Source organism: Solea senegalensis, linkage group LG20 (assembly GCF_019176455.1).
Source record: "Solea senegalensis isolate Sse05_10M linkage group LG20, IFAPA_SoseM_1, whole genome shotgun sequence".
Taxonomy (NCBI): Eukaryota; Metazoa; Chordata; class Actinopteri; order Pleuronectiformes; family Soleidae; genus Solea; species Solea senegalensis.
In genome coordinates, this window is record NC_058039.1 from 4,689,258 (window position 1) to 4,706,393 (window position 17,136).

A 17,136-nucleotide genomic window follows, 5' to 3' on the forward strand; every position below is an offset into this window, starting at 1 on the left:
GTATTTCTATGGTCTACACAACTTCAATACTATCGACTTGATTGCAAATCACACACAATAGCGTAAATAGTGGGATTAAAAATGTGTCTAATTAGGCTCTAAAAAGTAGGTGCTAAAAGCCTTTTAAACAGCCCGAGTATAAAGCAGACAGTAATCCACAAACGTCCCCGCTACACGGCCGCGACAGTAAAGCGAGCGGCAGAACCAGTGTGACTAAAACAGTATTAGTGTGGTGGGATGTGACAAAGACACGGGCTTTGATCAGAGAGCGTAAAAAAAAAAAAAAAGGTTCCAGTGAAAGACCAAACGTCGTGAGTCAGAGGGACTCGGAGGAAGCGGCTCCCGGTGGAGCTTAATGAGGATGGAGTCAAAGAGAAGCTCACACGTGCACACGGACGCCATAATCCCAGCGTTTAACTTTCACCAAACTGCAGCTTAATGAGATCGGGTGATTGTGGTCTTACCGTGGTAACTCAAGACAAAGAAACCTGCCCCGGAGAAGTCGGAGTGGAACTTGATGAGGATGATGTTGGAGGTGGAGTAAACTGACTCCAAAGCTGTGTTTCCACTAAACTGGCCAATCTGAGGAGAAGACTGATCGGGACCGTCCCTGTGGAGAGAGAAAACAGAAAAGTTGTTGACACTGAAGAGCCACAAATACACGGACGCGATCGTTCTTTACAGAACAATGGGAGCAAAAAGTCAGCGTGCGATTTGAATACCACCTTGCAGCCATTTGTGACATTTAAACAGCCATTTGTGATGGGGAAATGGCTTCTCGCAGGCTCGAAACAAAGATAGAGAGAGACAAAACCTGGAGCTGCACTATTAACTGCGGATGGAAACGGACATGGCAGGAGAAAGTGGCAGTGCCCAGAGTGACTTTGCATTAATATGAGCCCATCTTCCTCTCGGCGTCTGAACGCTGATTGAAACATTTAAACATCCACAAACTCTGCTTCAAACAAACACCAGCGGGAGATTTTGATGGGTGCACAGATTCGTAAAAGATTGATCGCGCTGTCATGAGATCATAAGAACAACAAATATCAATCCCGGAGCCAAATTTAACTTGGACCTTTGGCTATGTGTTTGTCGCTAATATCGGCCTGGCATTCATGAAAAGTTTCACAATTACAGGCAGGAAGTGATCCATCAAATAGCAGGTTGGGCTCTCGGTGCAATGTCACGAGCATATTTCACCTTTAATGACAACGCCACCAGCTGTCAGACTGGAACTAACCAATAGAGGCTCATTATCAGTGATTAAAAAGCATCATCATGAAGCTAAATGCAATGATTATTTCCTGCTGTTAAGTGTTTTTAGATGAGGCCAATTATACCTGTCAGGTTACGTAAAGAATTATCCCCACGGATGATACGGCGGTTCAGACTCGGGAGTCGTCAGACGAGTTGAAACCGCGGCTTTTCTCCGTCGTGGCTCTCGCTCGCTAACGTTGGTGAGCGTGATATTTAGGCTGTGCCGTGTGCAGCAACAAAATGGAAGCAAACATCTGTGACATCTGTATGATAATTCTTACGATTAACTGCAGCAGTGAGCTTCCCAGTATGAGACCAATTAGCGGACTAACTGACTGTCAGAGCGGCTGGCTCGGGACTCAGGACCGCTGTGAAAATCACACCTTTACCGCTGACACTGGGCTCTCTGCGGGGAGCCAGCATTGTGACGGTGAGCCTGTGAGTTTTCAGTGTGTCTTTGTGTGAGATTGTCGCCTCTGCCGCCGTGTGACTCCAGCAGTTTGCCGACTTTTCCGTAACTGACAGCGGGGTCAGGGCCATGCTGCGAGACCAATTCTTGGAGCTCGCAGAATTGGCTGAGGGTGGACAGCGCGCGGCTCGACGGTGCCGAGGTGGCTGGCATGAAAAAGACTAAATGGATTTTTGAGTTCTGAGGAACAGTCATACACTAAGGGGCTCCTGTGATAAAAGACCCTCATGTTTGCGACTAACTCAGACTTACTTTAGTAAGACGACATATGCAACTGTTCTGTATTAAAAACTACATGACATCATCTGCTTTACCTTTTCTGCGACAAACTCCCATGAAACATCAGAATGAGGAAATAAAAATGTGGTACTATGAGTGAGCCAGTTCTGCCCATAAAGCAAACACTTAAAGGGAACAAAACAAGTCAACAAGAAAACAATTCCCATGAGTCAATGCTGCTACCTGACATCATCAAATTAGCTCTTTTGTTAATTAGTCCCCCAACTCGGATTCACCACACACAGAGATAAGTCTCTGGGTTTCTTCCTGTGAGGGCAGGAGTATATTCAAATGTTGTGACTCTGCATTAATTGTCCAGGTTTCTGTGTCCTGATGCTGATTTTGATTCCACTATAATTCGTTAGTATTGTTTCGATATGTTGTATCGTGTGATTCTGTGACGACACAACATCCCGGCTGGGCTGCATATATTGTGCTGTTCAAGGGTCATTGAACAATGAAGCATCTTGCCCAGTGGCGTGCACAGACATTTGGAAGGGGACGGGTGAGGATGGAAAGGGCACCGACTGCAAAAAAGGAAAAGGGCACCTACTGTGCACCTGTGGAGCAGGCGCCAGCAGTGCGCTTACGGGCGGGCATGTTCAGAGTGTGACCTGAGGCCCTCGGGACTTCTACACATTATTGTTTAATTGAGCAAGTTCAAGTTGCGCTTTGTCACCTTTTGACCCTTTAAAACCTAACCTTCAACATGTCCGCCTGGACTTTTTTCTTTTTTTGTGTGCTTATTTTAACCATAAGGACCAGAAAATGTCCTGTAAATAAGAATAACGTCTTATATCTGGCAATTACATACAATTTACTGCCTGTTAAAATACCGTTTTAACAATTCAAACACTGCAGTTGTACACGAACAATTTGAAATTTGAACAGTATAAAACATAACATAGCAAAAATAAAATTATTTGAGTCTCTCAATGTTTTTTTTTGACAAAAAAATAGAAAACTACGTAGAAAGAGTTCCTGCCACTCTCTCCTGTGGGAGGAACAAAGACGCTCATTCTCCGCCAGTGAAATTACTGTAATAACCAATTTCTCAGCTTTCACAAAGCACATTTAGTGCTATTTTTACGTAACTACAGTAATGCAAAGCGCGCTTGTGCAAACGTGTCGTCAAGGATACGCTCGGTGTTAAAGGGTTAAAGTTTTGTCTCTTTGAAGATGTGCAAGAAAGCCTTGGCACAGGGCATTTTCTATATACTGTAGCGCTGAATATGATTTCCTCTAAGGACACCCTTTGTGACACTGTCATGTAAGGACAGTCGGGAACTTCATAACAGGAAAAGGAAGGGCACCCATAGGAAACAGAGATGCAAGGGCATCTTATAGGGCACTGCATCACATCAGGTTACTTTAGCGCGTGACTCGAGAGGACACTTTGTCACCTGGGAACCAGAAGCAGCAGCAGCAGCAGCAGCAGCAGCCTCCGTGCATCCCTGTAAGCCCCCATGAGCGTCTTCATGCAGCTTTTCTTCTAATTGCCCAAATAATGAACATTTAACATTCACGGAGCACAGAGAACATTTCCCCGTCAGAGCTTGAACACCGTATCTGCGTCATCGCTCACATCAGTGACGAAACGGCGGAGGCATTTTAGTTCCTCGTATGTTGAATGAGGGGCCATTTTCGGAGCGCCGTCTTTACTCTTTCATTGCAGTGTAATGTGTTTGCCAGACATTTTTCAAAAGATATGCAGAAATAAACTCCGATTTCTCCAAGAGCGAGGGGAACAGTCAAGCCTCAAGATGAAAGGTCGATATCGTAACAAGCGCATAAGTCGAAGGCAGACAATCTCCTGTGTTGGTCTGGCGTCTGTACACCGGATGATGCACGCTGCTATCTATTTATAGGAAATAGACTTTAGCTATAGAAATTTCAACCGCAGGAGAAGCCTCTCTATTAGTCTCACTATCTGCCGCCACCTTGTACCAGCAGATAACCATGTTACATGCTATCTAAGCACCATTTAAACACCTGCATTGACAAAATGTCTGCTATTGCCAATGGCTGCTCCCCTCTGGAAGAATAACGAAGAGAGCGGTCAAGTCCGGGCAGGTAGCGGAGAGAAAGCTGCATTGTATTTTCCATAGAAGACTAAGTGGGACTCGTGTGAGAAGCAGAGGGAGTGAGAGGGAGATTTAGAGCTAAAAGGGAGACGGGGAAAAACATGACAAGAAGAAAATGATGTCACAGTAACTTCATATTCAAGGATAAATGTCTGCAGTCATGGTAACCCTTGCAGGAATGCTCCAATTAGTGGCCAACTCTGAGAAGATGTTAAAGAGCACGAAGCCCTGTGAGACAGAGAGAGTGTGTGCGTGTAACAGGCATTCCCATAATATGAGGATCAAATTAAACGGCCAGTAAATGTCAGTCAAACAAAGATGAATCTTGTTTAGTGAACTAAAGCTTAAGTTGAGCAGAAGTTGATGCAAGTGGCGCATGATGACATCCACAGAGTAAAGAAACAAGAGGGAAAAACAAACAAATAATAACACCTACCAGACAGTGATGTAGTCATATATAGGCTCAGTGCTCAGGACAGTAAAGTTGATATAAATCCCATGTCCAGGAGGAACTCTCACACTCCACACACAGTCCTGGAAGTTGGGGTATTCCTCGGGGTGACCGGGAGAGTAAATGGTTCCATTTAATGAAGTAATGTTGCCACCACAGAGAGCTGTGAGATAGAACGTTAACAGAATTACTTTTAATAAATTACCAGCAAATTAGTATTACCATTGTGAAGCTTCAGTAATTGTCTGGATGACTGAGAAAGGACATGATTATCAGTCATGTAATAACACCTTAACTCCTTTAATAAATTGTCATTACAGTTTTATTGCACTTCTGCAGCACCAGTATTCCTTGGGAGTGTCTGTGTTGCTCATCGGTGATACAATCTCACGACTGCTGAGAGCTATAAAAACCAAATAGAGTTTACAGTTTTTTAAAGTGAGGCTCCTTGACTAAGTATTAACATTTTACAATCTAGCCTTAAAATTAAAAAAAAGACAATAATAGTGTGAATGAATGTGCAGTTACTGGCCATTACATTAGACTAATATCATTTCAGGATACAATTTCCCCTCCGCACACTTTGCTGGAGCTGTATGACGCGCAGCAACGTGCCTGCCACCCTTGTAATTACCTCCAGATTTATTTTATACATCTTTTTATGGTAATGCAGTTTCTCCCGATTCCATCGAGTGAAAAACTATTTCATTTTATTTTATTCAATGGAGTTTCTTTTTAATTTACAACAATCAAATCTAAGTAATTAACCTTCAGGAGAAACACTCAGGAGTCTGCTGTGCTTACTTTGACAATAGTGGTAAGAAGAACAAAAGCGGAAACAATTTCCCCTTGGGGATGAATAAAGTATTTCTATTCTATTCTATTCTATTCTGTTATATGGTATTGTATTCTATTGTATTCTATTCTATTCTGTTCTATTATATTCTATCCTACAAAACTAGGAGACTGAATTATAATTTAAAAATGTGACGATACAATGACTCTCTATTTAAAATGACTACTAAAAGCGACAACCTTACAATTACATGTTACTAAAAGCACATACAAGGTGCTAACCCTGCATAGTGTATATATGTATACATACATATATATGTATATATATATATATATATATATATATATATATATATATATATATACATACATATAAATATACACATATATATATATATATATATATATATATATATATATATATATACTACACATAAATGTATATTATATGAAGATGAGGCCTTGTTACATGACCTTGCTACAAGATAGCAGTGGGGTTTTTTTTGGCTGTAAAAATAAGAAACATCTCAGATCAAGGAAACTGACACAAGTTACACTGACAATCTGACTTACCTTCACATCGCGGCAGCGCGTGGTTCCAGTTCCTGCTGATTCCGTGTAAACATGTGAGCGACGCCTCTCCGATCAGAGAATAACCGGGCAGACACTCAAACGACACCGTCATCCCGACGCTGAAATCGGTGCCGATTACGATCCCGTTTCGAAACGGCCGAGGGTCTGGGCAACTCTGGAGCTGATAGGCTGAGGGAGAGAAGATAACCCACTCAGAAATTAGTTTGGCTACAACGGAAACAACACAGGAATAGTTTGTAAATGACCAAGAGCGGCAAAGAGATGTGTGCAATGTGTCATGTCATCGTGCTCTGCTGCTTTTCTGCTATAGGTCTGCAAACAGTGCAGAAACATAATGTTTTTTTTCACTGAAGTCAAAGCTAAATGTATATACATTCATAATTCAGTGGCCACCAGTCAAATACTGTATATAGTTTTAAACTGCAAACTCATTTAAATGTTCCTCCTATTAAAAGTAATTCCTCAGTAAAGTGTCCTGAGGAGCACTGCGACCTCAGAAAACAAATAAACCAAAACACGTGCAAATTAAGAACATCATTTTACCGATATTAAAAAGACACAATCTGACGTAGACGTCCTCTATCTCCTTTGTGCGTGTTAAGTGTCCATGTACAGTATGTTTTCTTGCTCTCCGGTGCATTAGAGTGTGTTGAGCTCGACTGAAAACTGCAGATGAAAATGTTAAATTACCCTGAAATGTGAAACGCTGAGGAGACAGAAAATCATCGATTCCTCTTCTTCTAGATATTGCATATTACACAAAACATGCTGCCGCGTAAACACGCAGTCACACCGACTTCACAGCCAAAGCAGTAAGTGTTTGGAGTTTGTATGACTTATTGACAAAAATAGTGGCTATAATAGAAATATTGATATTTCTGCTGTTGTGGAGCATGTTTAAAACTGTGCTGCTCTCAGGAGATCATGGCCGTAGTAGCCCTGCGGTTTGAAAGGTGAAGCCGGAAGAATTAGGATGGAAGAAGCAGTTAGCCACTGAGGGGCCACTCCACGAGTTTGCAAAAAAACACTCCATTTGACAAAATCTCCTGGAAAATGAGTCTATTTCCCACTTGATTTATAATGTGAGTAAACATCTCCCTGAGTTCAAGGTCTAAATTGCTATTTTCTTTAGCTCTGCTTCAACAGAATATGATGTCAACGATGTAAATTATGGAAGGAAAGGAAAGTAGAAGGTAAGGCCCAGCTCAAGGCTTCAGAGTTTCTTTTGCAAGCACAAGACTATGTTCATTTCTTATATATGTGAAGGGTAAAGGGTATCATTCATGAGCCACTGATATTGTCACGTCTATATATATATATATGTATATATGTATATATATATATGTATATGTGTGTATATATGTATATATGTATATGTATATATATATATATACATATATGTGTATATATATATGTATGTAACAAATGGCGAACAGGAGATTTTAAATAAAAAAAGACTACTCAAAAACCTTGTTCATCCTTGATAAATATCAAACTCATCTCGTCACTGAAGTTTGTTGGACCTGCATGTGTCCTGTAATTTCTGACAAGTGCATTATAAATAAAGTGTTATTTTTGTCTAAAGACGTGAGGTGATTTTGATGTGCGCCGCTGCTCAGAATTTCAGTGGCAGAAATGTAATGACAATAGTACGATTAGCTTTTTTTTTTTTCCCCGTTAAGTAAGAACCACTGTCAGATGTCAGCGCTTGTTTTCTTTGCTTAGAAAATCAGAGTGAAAACAAGACGTGGCCGAGGAACTTGTAACAACACGTACCTTGATAAGTGATGTGAAAGCCCGGTTTGTTTTGCGAGTAGTCACTGTGGAAAAAAAAGCTGGTCTGGTGGGTGGTGCTGAACAGAGGTTTGGGGATGGTCGGACCACTGAAGCGGTCAATGACCGAGCCGGTTTCCAGCGTTCCACTGCGGATCTCTAAGTAATCATGGATCGCTTCAGTGGAGAAGTTCAAGAACTGAAGATGGATGCCTGAGGAGGGACACACAGATTGTGACACCGTGAGCAGCAAAGCCTGACTGACACAGAGGCCAGTAATAAAAACAAATGTGCTAAAGCTCGGGAAAGGAACATACTTCTCATGTTTTTGTGCAATAACTCCATAATAACATTTTCAGCGTATAAGGTGCAGAGCCACACTTCTGTAAGACTTTAAGACTTAGTTATAGCTTTGAGGAAATATGGCCCATGATGGGAGAGTCTGACAGTTCAGAGAGAGAGCTGCGTGAAAACATGCCTTTTAGCGGAATGGTTGCTATGCAACGACAATAGATGCCATACACTGCAAGGCAAGCTACAGGATAAGAAAAGAGTAAAATAAGATGTGTGTCAATATTGGCTGAACATTTCAGGGATGGAGAGATCGCCTGTATGCCAGCGGTCCCCAATCCGGTCTTTTTCCAAAATAAAACATCGTTCACAATCAGATAATAAGTCAAATGGAAATAATGTAAGTTATGTATTATTTCACTTCCCGGTACCAACTGACCCACGGACCGGTACCGGTCCACGGCCCAGGGGTTGGGGACTGCCGGTGTATGCAGCATGTACATCTGTCCAGGTTTGTACGTTGGGAGGGGCTTCAAGCTAGCCTGCCTACTGCAGCTTTAACTAAAATAGCAGCTTCACTTATAAACAATATGGATGAATAAATATGTGTAAAAACAACACACGTTTCATGCTCAAGTCTAAGTTGACAGTGTTTCTTACCAAAGCCGACAGGTAAATTGACTGTCCATGTGCAGTCTAATCCACTGGGATAGTTGCCGGGGTAACCAGGACTCAGAATAACTCCACTTACATCCGTCATAGACCCACCACAATGGGCTGGAGTCACACAAACAAAAGAAAAAGAGAACAAGAAGGTGGTTCGGTGTTGAAAGCAACATGTCAACAGTTCTGACCTCACTGAGCACGGCAGACAAGCCGCTCCTCCTCCTAAGATATTGCTGCTGACTGTTCACTTGAATCTCTTCGACCTGACATTGTGCACAGTCTTAAAGACGACATTAATATTCTGAATCTTTAATAAACATCCTCGTTGAATAAATTAGCATTGTGCAAGTAGATAATATGTCCAGGGCTTGTTTGCCTGTGTGCATGCTGAGGCTTTGGCACCGTGTGCGTGTTTATGGCAGAGGCTGTCTTAACTTTGCTTCACTTTAAAAAGCCTGATTATATCCCGCGCGGAATACTAAGTAATCAGCGCATCACAGAAGAGTAAATTGATCAAACAGCTCATTTTCCACAGAGTCAGAGAAGGCAATAGAGAGGGTGCTTGGATCCTTTCTGCGCCAATGACAATTTGCATGTATCTCACTATATTCAGGCCAATTCCTTCATGTGTGTGTACGTACACTGCACGAGAATACCTACCAAGACACAGTGGCACTGGGTAGTTCCATCTTCTAACTGGCCCGGGCATGCAGGTGATGTGTGCATTGCCCTAGAAATGAAAAAAAAAAACAACCACAGCGCATCATCACAGTCGGGAAGTCACCACAGATGAGCACGCGTCGTTTGCTCCCGCCGCAACTGTCTCACAATAAATAAACGCCGGCTTTGCACTAACTGCGTGAACTGTGGCACACTTCAGCGCCGCAGAGCCTTAATTAGAGCTGCGTAGAGTACAGTGCACAGAAGATCACAACAGAGACATCCATTATTCAGCAGTTGTACAAACTACATCAGAGTGATATGTTTAGTTAGAGCTGGGAAAACCATCTAAGAATGGGGTTTCCCTCTGATTCACAGATTAAATAGTACTACATTTGTGCAGCTAGGGGATAAAAAAAAATAAATAAGAAAATAAAAATGAATGGCAGCACATCACAGAAGCTGAGCAGCCTTTAATAATGTTGCATACATGTCTGGCAGTCGCTTTGCATTAAACAACTGCTGCAGGAAATTGCTCTTAATCCCTACACGGCTGTTACGAACGTGTCCTGAAGGACATACAGTGAATACACTATACGTTGTGTTTGTACCTGAAGGGAGTATCCTTGTTCACAAGAAAACTGCACGACATCTCCGACCATAAATCTGTCCCCTTGTCTAATTCCATAGTTTGGAGTCTGGGGCTCTGGGCATGATTCCAGACCAATTGCTGATTAAAAAGAAAAAAGAAAGTTAGAGAAATGTTATTCATTATTACTTATGTACTCCAGAGGAGACACAGATAATGCAAGGCTTAACGATAAATGTGTCACCTGTGAATTCCAGGTGAAAACCTGCAGCTGAGACACTGATATCAGAGTTGAAGCTGAGATAGAGGTTGTTAGATGTGCTGTTCAGGAGAGGGGGGATGGTGGTGCCTGGAAGCAGAAGAAATAAAAGAGGCAGAGAGAGAGAGAGACAGAGGGAGGGGAGGGGGGGGAGAAAAGCAATAGAGGACAATGATTAACTTTTTTCCATTATGTGACAGCAAATGAAACATCAAAGGCTCCCAAACATACATTTTGACTTCTTCCTGCTTTGTTTTTGAACACTTCTCAGAGGGAGGAGAAGGCAACACATTTTTATTTGAGACATCTGTTGGGTTTGAGGTTTCAAATGTTGCCTTGACCTACTTAGTATGGTGAGGGAAAGTGCAAAGTAAAACTGCAGCACTGCACCACACTGAAGCAAAGCTGGCACAGAGCAACAGGGTGATTTTGTCGGGGCCCCTCCCACTGCTGTGTACTTAAGCATTAAGGAATATTAACCCACTCAATCGCCGTATCATTTACAAATGGATATCTTGGCTTCCTGCGAGACGCGGCAGTGATAACAATAACATCTGAAATGACCTTGTAACAGTTTTCTTCTAGATTCAAGCAAACATAGATGAGAAAAATACAGCAAAATACTTTGGATTAACATGGAATATTTTTATTTTTTATTTTTTGCATATCAGAGTTACACGAACATCCCTCTGAAAGAGCAGTGAATTAGACCAATGAATATGATCGGCAGCCTGTTGTAAAGGGAATTAATTAGCAGCTCCTGAACAGTCGGCGGCCGCCTGCTGCTTCTGTTCACATCCCAGAAGAAATCTCATTCATTATCATGACAGAACATTCAAAAGAAAAGGAAAATCCTTAATAATCAATGAGAAAAGACGATTAACACTTAACAGCATGTATCTATAACAGTTCATTTTGGACGTATGACAGCATTCATTAAGAGTTGTAATTAACGCCGTGAAAGCAATTCACACAGCGATTTTTATTTGTTTAATTTGATTTTTAAACAGAGCAGGACGACTATCGTGGATTTCTCACTGCTCCCTCTTTAACATAATCTCTTATGTGGTCCGACATAGAGACGTCAAACCCCTCCGTAGATTGTTCAACACAACCAGCAGATAGCCGAGTGACTTTGCCCCTCTTCGGGCAGTATTAGATGCTGACTCCTCATTTGGACAGCTGCTTCAATTAATCGAGTGACTGAATCCAGAGGAATGGTTTCGCCAAGGCTGAGTACATTTTTTTTGGCGGAAGATAAGTTGGTGGAGCACAGGCGCAGAGGTGTTTGCAGAGGATCGGTCAGTGCAGGCATCCGGACCAGGCTAATGTGTGATACTCAGTCGTAAATGAGGAGAATAATGTAACTGCAGATGATATTATAGTTATATATTATAGTCAGTTTTGAGGCAACCTTGCCTGAAAAAAGCTGTAAAAGTTTGATTTTGTGATGCTACTGTGCTTTATTATAGCAATAAATCAACTCTTGCAATTATGTTTTATGGCTCTTCTATCATTCTTTTATTGTTTATAATCAGCCTTAAATATCAAACATGCCCTGATTACCAAGTCTAGAAAAAATGCTCTGTATATGAATGCTATTTTATAAAAAAAATAAAAAAGTGTGCTGTGCAGTAATTTTTGGGAACACATTTGAATAATTAAAAAAAAAAAGAAGAAGACGTTATTACTGTGTTTAACAGACCATGATATAGGTTGCTAAGGAACTATCTGTCCCGAGAAGATAATCAGAGTGTATGAGAATCAATTATTTATGCAACAGAAATTTCTCATATGCCTTTAAGGATATCACAGATAAACAAGCAGGTGTCAGTGGGTGTGCACCTCTGCCCCCGCTGAGAGACTCAGAATGGAGCCAATGTTGCTCTGACGGAGCTCTCAGCAGGGGGCGACACACGGGCAACAACTTGTATGTTTCACATGATGACAAACGTGAATGTTTTCCCGACCAGGAAGTATTTAAAGACGTTATTTCCACTAAGATTTGTATCATTTACTCTATTCCTGGGTGAAAGAAACAGCTTGTGCATGTTTTTATTTGTTTTTTGGTAAGATTGTCCTCATGCAATGTTTTGAACAACTAAAAAAGGAGAAGAAAAACTGTTTACCAGAATAGCTGCCAAGTCTGGGCGCATGGTTGTCAGCGCCATCGTAAAAATCCAAGGAGTCCCAGTTATGCTCCGTGGCAAAACTCACGACTTGTATCTGGAGAATGCGACAAAAAAACCCAACAACAATCGAGACATTTAGCGTAAAAAATTGCCATAAACAGTCAATGAAACTGCAAAACAGGATCAGAAGTCACATGATTAATGTGATGTTGTCCAAATGTAAGGAAAGTTAAACGTTCCAAGGTGATTGTAATATAACAAACCACATTTAGAATCTGCAGCATCTTTGTCTTTGTCTGTGAGAGCAGTTTAGCTCGCATGCAATCAGGCATTATCTCTCCTGATTACATCCTTTCCAGTTATCTCTGTATGCTCCCTCTCCCACAAAGCATCCATCCATTCATTACTCTCATCATAACATCTTATCTTTCCTGACATCCTGCCTGCTCAGCTTTTAAGTCAATGATACACAGGTCAGCCAGGAAGCGGCGTGTGACAGGTGCTACCTGTATTCCAGCCCCTTCTGGAACGGAGACTTTCCACACACAGTTCTGGTTGTTGTCGTACGGCTCTGGATAGCCAGGTGACAGGATTGTCCCGCGACGAGAGGTCATCGCACCCCCACAGGGAACTGTGCGTTGACAGACAGAGCAGAGGAGAGCAGGAAACAGACGTTGAAACAGAAGTGTGTGCAAGTCACAAGAAAAACAGGACATGGGCTAAAGATAAGGAAAGAACAAGGCCATGAACTTGGTGTTAGTGTTAGATTGGTCACTATTTTGCATCTTTTACTTGAGTCCTTAATCCAATCCATTGTTCAACTTGATCTGAATGATGGAATAAAACATAACGAGCACAGCTCCAGTTTATAAAAGAAATATTCATGGTTAAAGGCCAGAAAACAAGTGCACTTTGTGGAAATGATGCAGAAATGTGTCAATGATTATACAGAGGGAAAGAAAATGAGCTCGTTAACCCACATCTTGTGTGACCACAGATGCCGATCAGAGCCAGAGCCACTTAACAGCGAGAGTGAATGCTGAATTCCCGGGTTTTTCACCCCTGGGAATTGGGTATTGGTTAATCACGCATCTCATGATGTTACTTGTCTGTTCTTTTCATTTACCTATACACGTTGGCAGGGTGTCATTCCACTGCGCCAGGTTGTCTGGGACACTCTCGCACCGGATGGCAGTGGAGCCGTGCAGGACGTAACCAGGGTTGCACTCAAACTGCACCATGGAGCCCACGGCAAAATCATTGCCGATGCGTTTCCCAAAGCGTGGCTCGGGGACTGAACTGCATTGGGTGGAGCTGGTCCTGGGTACAGCTGAACATAAAGGAAAGATGTGAAGTGTTTATATTAAAGCTTTTGTTTGCCAGGATGCAATTTTATTTCTTATTTAATGTGTGATGAAGTGGCATTTTATAAATAATGACTTCATTCCAACGCCCTAGAAAACTTAAGGGAACTTACCTTTTTTCCATTCCAGCTTTTATAACATCCTTAATTATTGATCGCTTCAAATTGAATGCGTATTAACAACCTCGACACACAAAACCCTGCTGTATGAAACCTTAAACATGAAGAATAGAAGGCAGTTCTATAAAACCACCAGAGTGCAAAAAGCCTATTATGTGACTGAAAGTAACTGACTTTAATTGTTTGAAAGTTATTGTGATTGTATATAAAAGTGCTGCAGCTACAACATCTACTGATAATTATGATAATTCAAAAATGACTTGGACTTTTTTTTCTGACCTTGGTAAACAAAGTGGAATCCCTTTGCAGTTTCTGGTCCGACTGTGGTGAACTTTATCGTGATCTGGTTTCCTGAGCTCAAAGGGAGAGACTCACCTAGACAGAGAGAGACAGAGTCAGAGAGTCCCATCCATCCATCCATCTCTCCATCCACCCATCCATCCATCCATCCTTACCAGAGTGGGACCCAGAGAGTGAAGACAGTAGTGTGTTTTGCTGAGTGGGTCCATCATAAATCTCCACGACATCATTCAGAGACGTCTGGAACAAAACAAACTGACCAAACAGGACTGGAAACAGAAATGAGGGAGGTGGGGGGGAGAGGGGGGAGAGAAAAAACAAAACAGAGATGATTTAACTTCACTCGAATGTCGGCACATTATTATTCCATGCTACTCTCTCCTGCACCTGACCTTCCAATGATAAAATTAACCTGCGATAGCAAATTTAAATTTTATTAAGCCGCGGTGTCAACTTCTATTCGAAGGGAAACATCGGCGTTGAATTAGATACCAGGACACGTAATAGTCCACATTCTACCTGATTTTCATAATGCGCCCGTCCACTTCATCCCCACAAGGTTTGACTGCGGCGCAGCAGTGTTCTCAGTTTGTGTTCGGATGATTTTCTGTATTCACGAGTGTGTTTCAGGTGAGGGTGTCAGAAAGTCATGTAACGTAGCATGTCAAACCCTCGTCACAAGCACAACTACAGCTGCGGGGACATTGATTATACTGTTTACAGTGGTTTTTAATCAATCTGCAAGAAGAGAAAAAAAAAACAACACACACTGCAGCATCAATTACACACTCGATTGCACATACAGTTGGTTTTCTTAGTGGAAGGTAAACGAAGAAAGGATTGCTGGAGTGACCGGGTATTAAACCCAAGTCATCCGCTCCAGAGCAGGAGAGTCTTTGGACACATTATGCATCATTTTATTATGCAGCAGCTGAGAGACCCACTGGTCACCTGAGACATGGGATTTCCTTATAGTATGACAATTCCCTCTTTTTTATGAGATTAAGAGATTAAACTGTACAAGAAAAAAGGGTTTATGTAACATTTCACAAATTATAATTTGTGTTTTAGCATAAAAAGTCATTTATTTCAACCTCGGCTAGGCTCATTTACTCGACTATGCACACGCACACACCACAACCTTTACATCTGTCCCTCCTTTTCTATTCTCGTTGGTCTCAAAGGCTGAAACGGTGTCAAGAATTCAATCTGCACATTGCCAAGGATATTATGCTGATAGAAGGTCACCGAGCGCTTTGTACAAGGATGTTTCTTTCTGTGGAATTCTTTTGAAGCATGAGACACATTTTGCACAAAAGACGCCCTGTTTGTTTTCTGGGCAGCGTCGTCGAATGTGAAAATAACATGAAATAAGGAAAAAGAAAATGGTTTTTCCCTTTGATTGACAGTGAACCTCTCCTGCAGGTGTTAACAAGAATCTGACTAAGAAGCAAATTATTGAGGAGGAATCTAACCTTTTCAGTGCTTGTCATGGTCATAACGGGGGATGGGAAAAGTGTCAGGGAGTTGATTGCACAGGAAGTATGTTAACACTTCTACTGTGATTCAGGTTTGCTGGACATACTGTGGAGCAGGTGAAAGAGTTCACACCGCATGTTTCAGACAGGAAGTCACATTTGCACCATGACTAAAAGTCACTGGCATTAACTTGAAGCACACACACACGTTAGAGTTACCACAGTGGATTTTTACCTCCATCACAGCACGATGTGAATATGTTTGTATAAAAAGCACACAAGCACCTCCACATACACACATATAATGAGATGAACACATGACTCGTTGCTAGTGAAAGCCCTCTGTACTCACATATAGTCACATACACCCCAAAAAAGATCTGGTCACTTTATTATTAACCCTTAAAGCCCTGGTTTATAGACCCACTGCAGGTGTGCATGGTGCAGACTGAATCTCCGCCTTCTTTGGTAGAAATCCTATTCCCGGCGTCCAGACTTGTAGCACCGCCCAGCGGTGTAGTCAGATACTACAGGTCGCTGACGCGCGACTATACCAGGGTCCACTAGGGTCGCACAGTTCAGTGTGCATGGCATGTGCATTGAAGTATACCAGAGCCTTTAGTGCTCACGGATCTGTGCCGCAGGTGGACCCATGGTAAACTGCCGTGGGAATAATACACAACTCCTTATATGGACATCCTGGGTGTGTGTGTTTATAGGTCACATATTCAGGCTTCTTATGTGTTATTGAGTCAAAGATATGACTCCTTTTGTGTTGCATGTTTAGTAGTGATACAAAGTAGCAGTAATTGTGCAGAATTCACAAAATAGTGTGAAGTGAACTTTGAACTTTTCCAAATTTCACAAAATCAATCCGATTTCAAACATTTTGAGTACTTTTTTTCTCAGGTGTGGTTTATATAGTTTTATTAGATTGTCTAGGTTGTGCTGGAAAAAAAGGCTGTAAGACACTTTATATTGCACGTTCTTATAGCCTCTGTATATAGTGTATGTTTAAACATAGTAATGAAATAAAAAGCAGCCACAATGCTCCGTGTTCTCAGGGTTAAATCCACCGTAAGGCATCAGCACATCCTCTTATAAACTGAAGAAAACCTGGACATCAATCACTGTGGCGCTGTCACACAGTGGAGCAGCCATGCCTCCTGATGAGCTGCTGAGTGGGTGTCATTATGCAACAGGTGTGGCGTCGCCACAGGGACAGACGTCGAGGAGTTTGCGTGAATGATGAAACGTCTTCAAGTGTTTGAACTGCATCCACAAAGCCTGCTACCTTTAAAATGGTGCAAGATCATATAAAACACAGGCATGCAAATGTTTATGAGGGTGACAGTTGTTTAAAAAAAATAAAAAAAATAATAAAATACGAGCATGTTGTAAGGCGCTGCAACTTAACAAAGCAATCTGTCTCTTCCTGTGTGGGAAGTTTGGGGAGGATGTCTGTGTGTCTTCCCGATACAATACAGACCAACCAAACGTTAGCTCCACTGAGTCAAACTGTCTTCACGGAGCTGACACTCCAAACGCTGCGCCGCAAATATAACCAGACAGC

General features: G+C 41.9%; 1 protein-coding gene across 1 annotated transcript in view; it reads right to left on the reverse strand.

Annotated features, from left to right (window-relative positions):
* LOC122786300 (CUB and sushi domain-containing protein 3-like) overlaps window positions 1–17,136 on the reverse strand; it is a 303,505-nt gene that overhangs the window by 34,003 nt on the left and 252,366 nt on the right. The window contains exons 35-47 of the mRNA XM_044052500.1: window positions 14,241–14,354; window positions 14,065–14,160; window positions 13,429–13,632; window positions 12,809–12,933; window positions 12,300–12,396; window positions 10,156–10,260; window positions 9,934–10,052; window positions 9,323–9,392; window positions 8,657–8,773; window positions 7,709–7,918; window positions 5,912–6,100; window positions 4,529–4,706; window positions 465–610 (exon numbers count right to left, since the gene is read on the reverse strand). Coding sequence (XP_043908435.1) covers window positions 465–610; window positions 4,529–4,706; window positions 5,912–6,100; window positions 7,709–7,918; window positions 8,657–8,773; window positions 9,323–9,392; window positions 9,934–10,052; window positions 10,156–10,260; window positions 12,300–12,396; window positions 12,809–12,933; window positions 13,429–13,632; window positions 14,065–14,160; window positions 14,241–14,354 — 1,770 coding nt within the window. The remainder of the gene's footprint in view (window positions 1–464; window positions 611–4,528; window positions 4,707–5,911; window positions 6,101–7,708; window positions 7,919–8,656; window positions 8,774–9,322; window positions 9,393–9,933; window positions 10,053–10,155; window positions 10,261–12,299; window positions 12,397–12,808; window positions 12,934–13,428; window positions 13,633–14,064; window positions 14,161–14,240; window positions 14,355–17,136) is intronic.